The 1,000-nt window shown below is 51.9% G+C and overlaps 1 protein-coding gene across 1 annotated transcript in view; it reads right to left on the bottom strand.

Moving 5' to 3' along the window:
- cacna1fb (calcium channel, voltage-dependent, L type, alpha 1F subunit) overlaps positions 1–1,000 on the bottom strand; it is a 33,825-nt gene that overhangs the window by 8,803 nt on the left and 24,022 nt on the right. Inside the window, exons 39-41 of the mRNA XM_017303214.1 lie at positions 552–654; positions 200–301; positions 1–121 (exon numbers count right to left, since the gene is read on the bottom strand). Coding sequence (XP_017158703.1) covers positions 1–121; positions 200–301; positions 552–654 — 326 coding nt within the window. The remainder of the gene's footprint in view (positions 122–199; positions 302–551; positions 655–1,000) is intronic.

Genomic DNA, 1,000 nt, shown 5'->3' with positions numbered 1-1,000 from the left:
GATGGATTCGTAGAGTCAGACTCTCCCGTCACGTTTCCTTTCTCCTTCCTCTTCCTGAACTTCCTGAAATAATCCTGAATGAGGAACGTTGCATAAAACTTCCCAACGGTGACTTCCTCTTCTGCAGACAGAGAGAGAGGTTGAGTCTGCAGACCGGCGGACGGAGACCCGGCTTGTCCCTGCAGGCCGGTTGCTCTACCTTCATGTGGTGGGATGACCTCATCCAGCAGCTTCGGCTTCATCCGCTTCCAGATCTTCTTGATGATCGCCCTCAGGTCCTCATTCTCCTGTTCAGGGTTACCTGTCCACAGCACCCAGGGGACGGAGTCAAAGACAGGTCAGAAGATCATACCTGAACCGCCTCAGTCGGAGCTGGTGCTGAACAGATTACAGACAGAAGCGCAGCTGAAAAGTCGCTACATATGCAGATGATACTGTGACTTATGTTCCACATCTGGATATTCAACAGAGCTAACACGCCGATTTTCTAATACAAACCATGAAAAAGAAGTCTAAGCTGAGTCGTCCTCCACCTACAGGTCGTCACGTACCTTCAGTCTTGATCTTGAGCGCGGTGCGAACCAGAGCGAACAGCGTGGCGTTGAAGGTCACCATGCCGTCGGCGTTCAGAGGCATGTTCATGGCCACCAGGCGCTGCGGTGCAGAGGAAAAGGACGACTCAGTTCTGTTCAGGGCTAACGGACAGAACCAAAACACGCCTGCAGGAACTCAGACTCCTTTAGTCTGAAGGACAAACCCTAACAATCCGTCGCTAACTACTGATTAGCTGCAGCTTTGCAGTTCGGTTTCAGAAATATTGGAACTTCTGCCGAGCATCAGATGGAACCAAGAACCAGAACGGGCCAAGAACAGTGCAGTGCTTCACACTTCCCCGACCGAACTGGACTTTATGCACACATCCTGGAGCTGGATAAGGCGGACTGGAGTTGGTTAAGGCGGACTGGAGTTGGTTAAGGCGGACTGGAGTTGGATAAGGCGG

The sequence above is a fragment of the Poecilia reticulata genome, unplaced genomic scaffold (assembly GCF_000633615.1).
Source record: "Poecilia reticulata strain Guanapo unplaced genomic scaffold, Guppy_female_1.0+MT scaffold_212, whole genome shotgun sequence".
NCBI lineage: Eukaryota > Metazoa > Chordata > Actinopteri > Cyprinodontiformes > Poeciliidae > Poecilia > Poecilia reticulata.
Note: the sequence above shows the minus strand (reverse complement) of the source record. Positions and strands in the feature narration are given on the sequence as shown.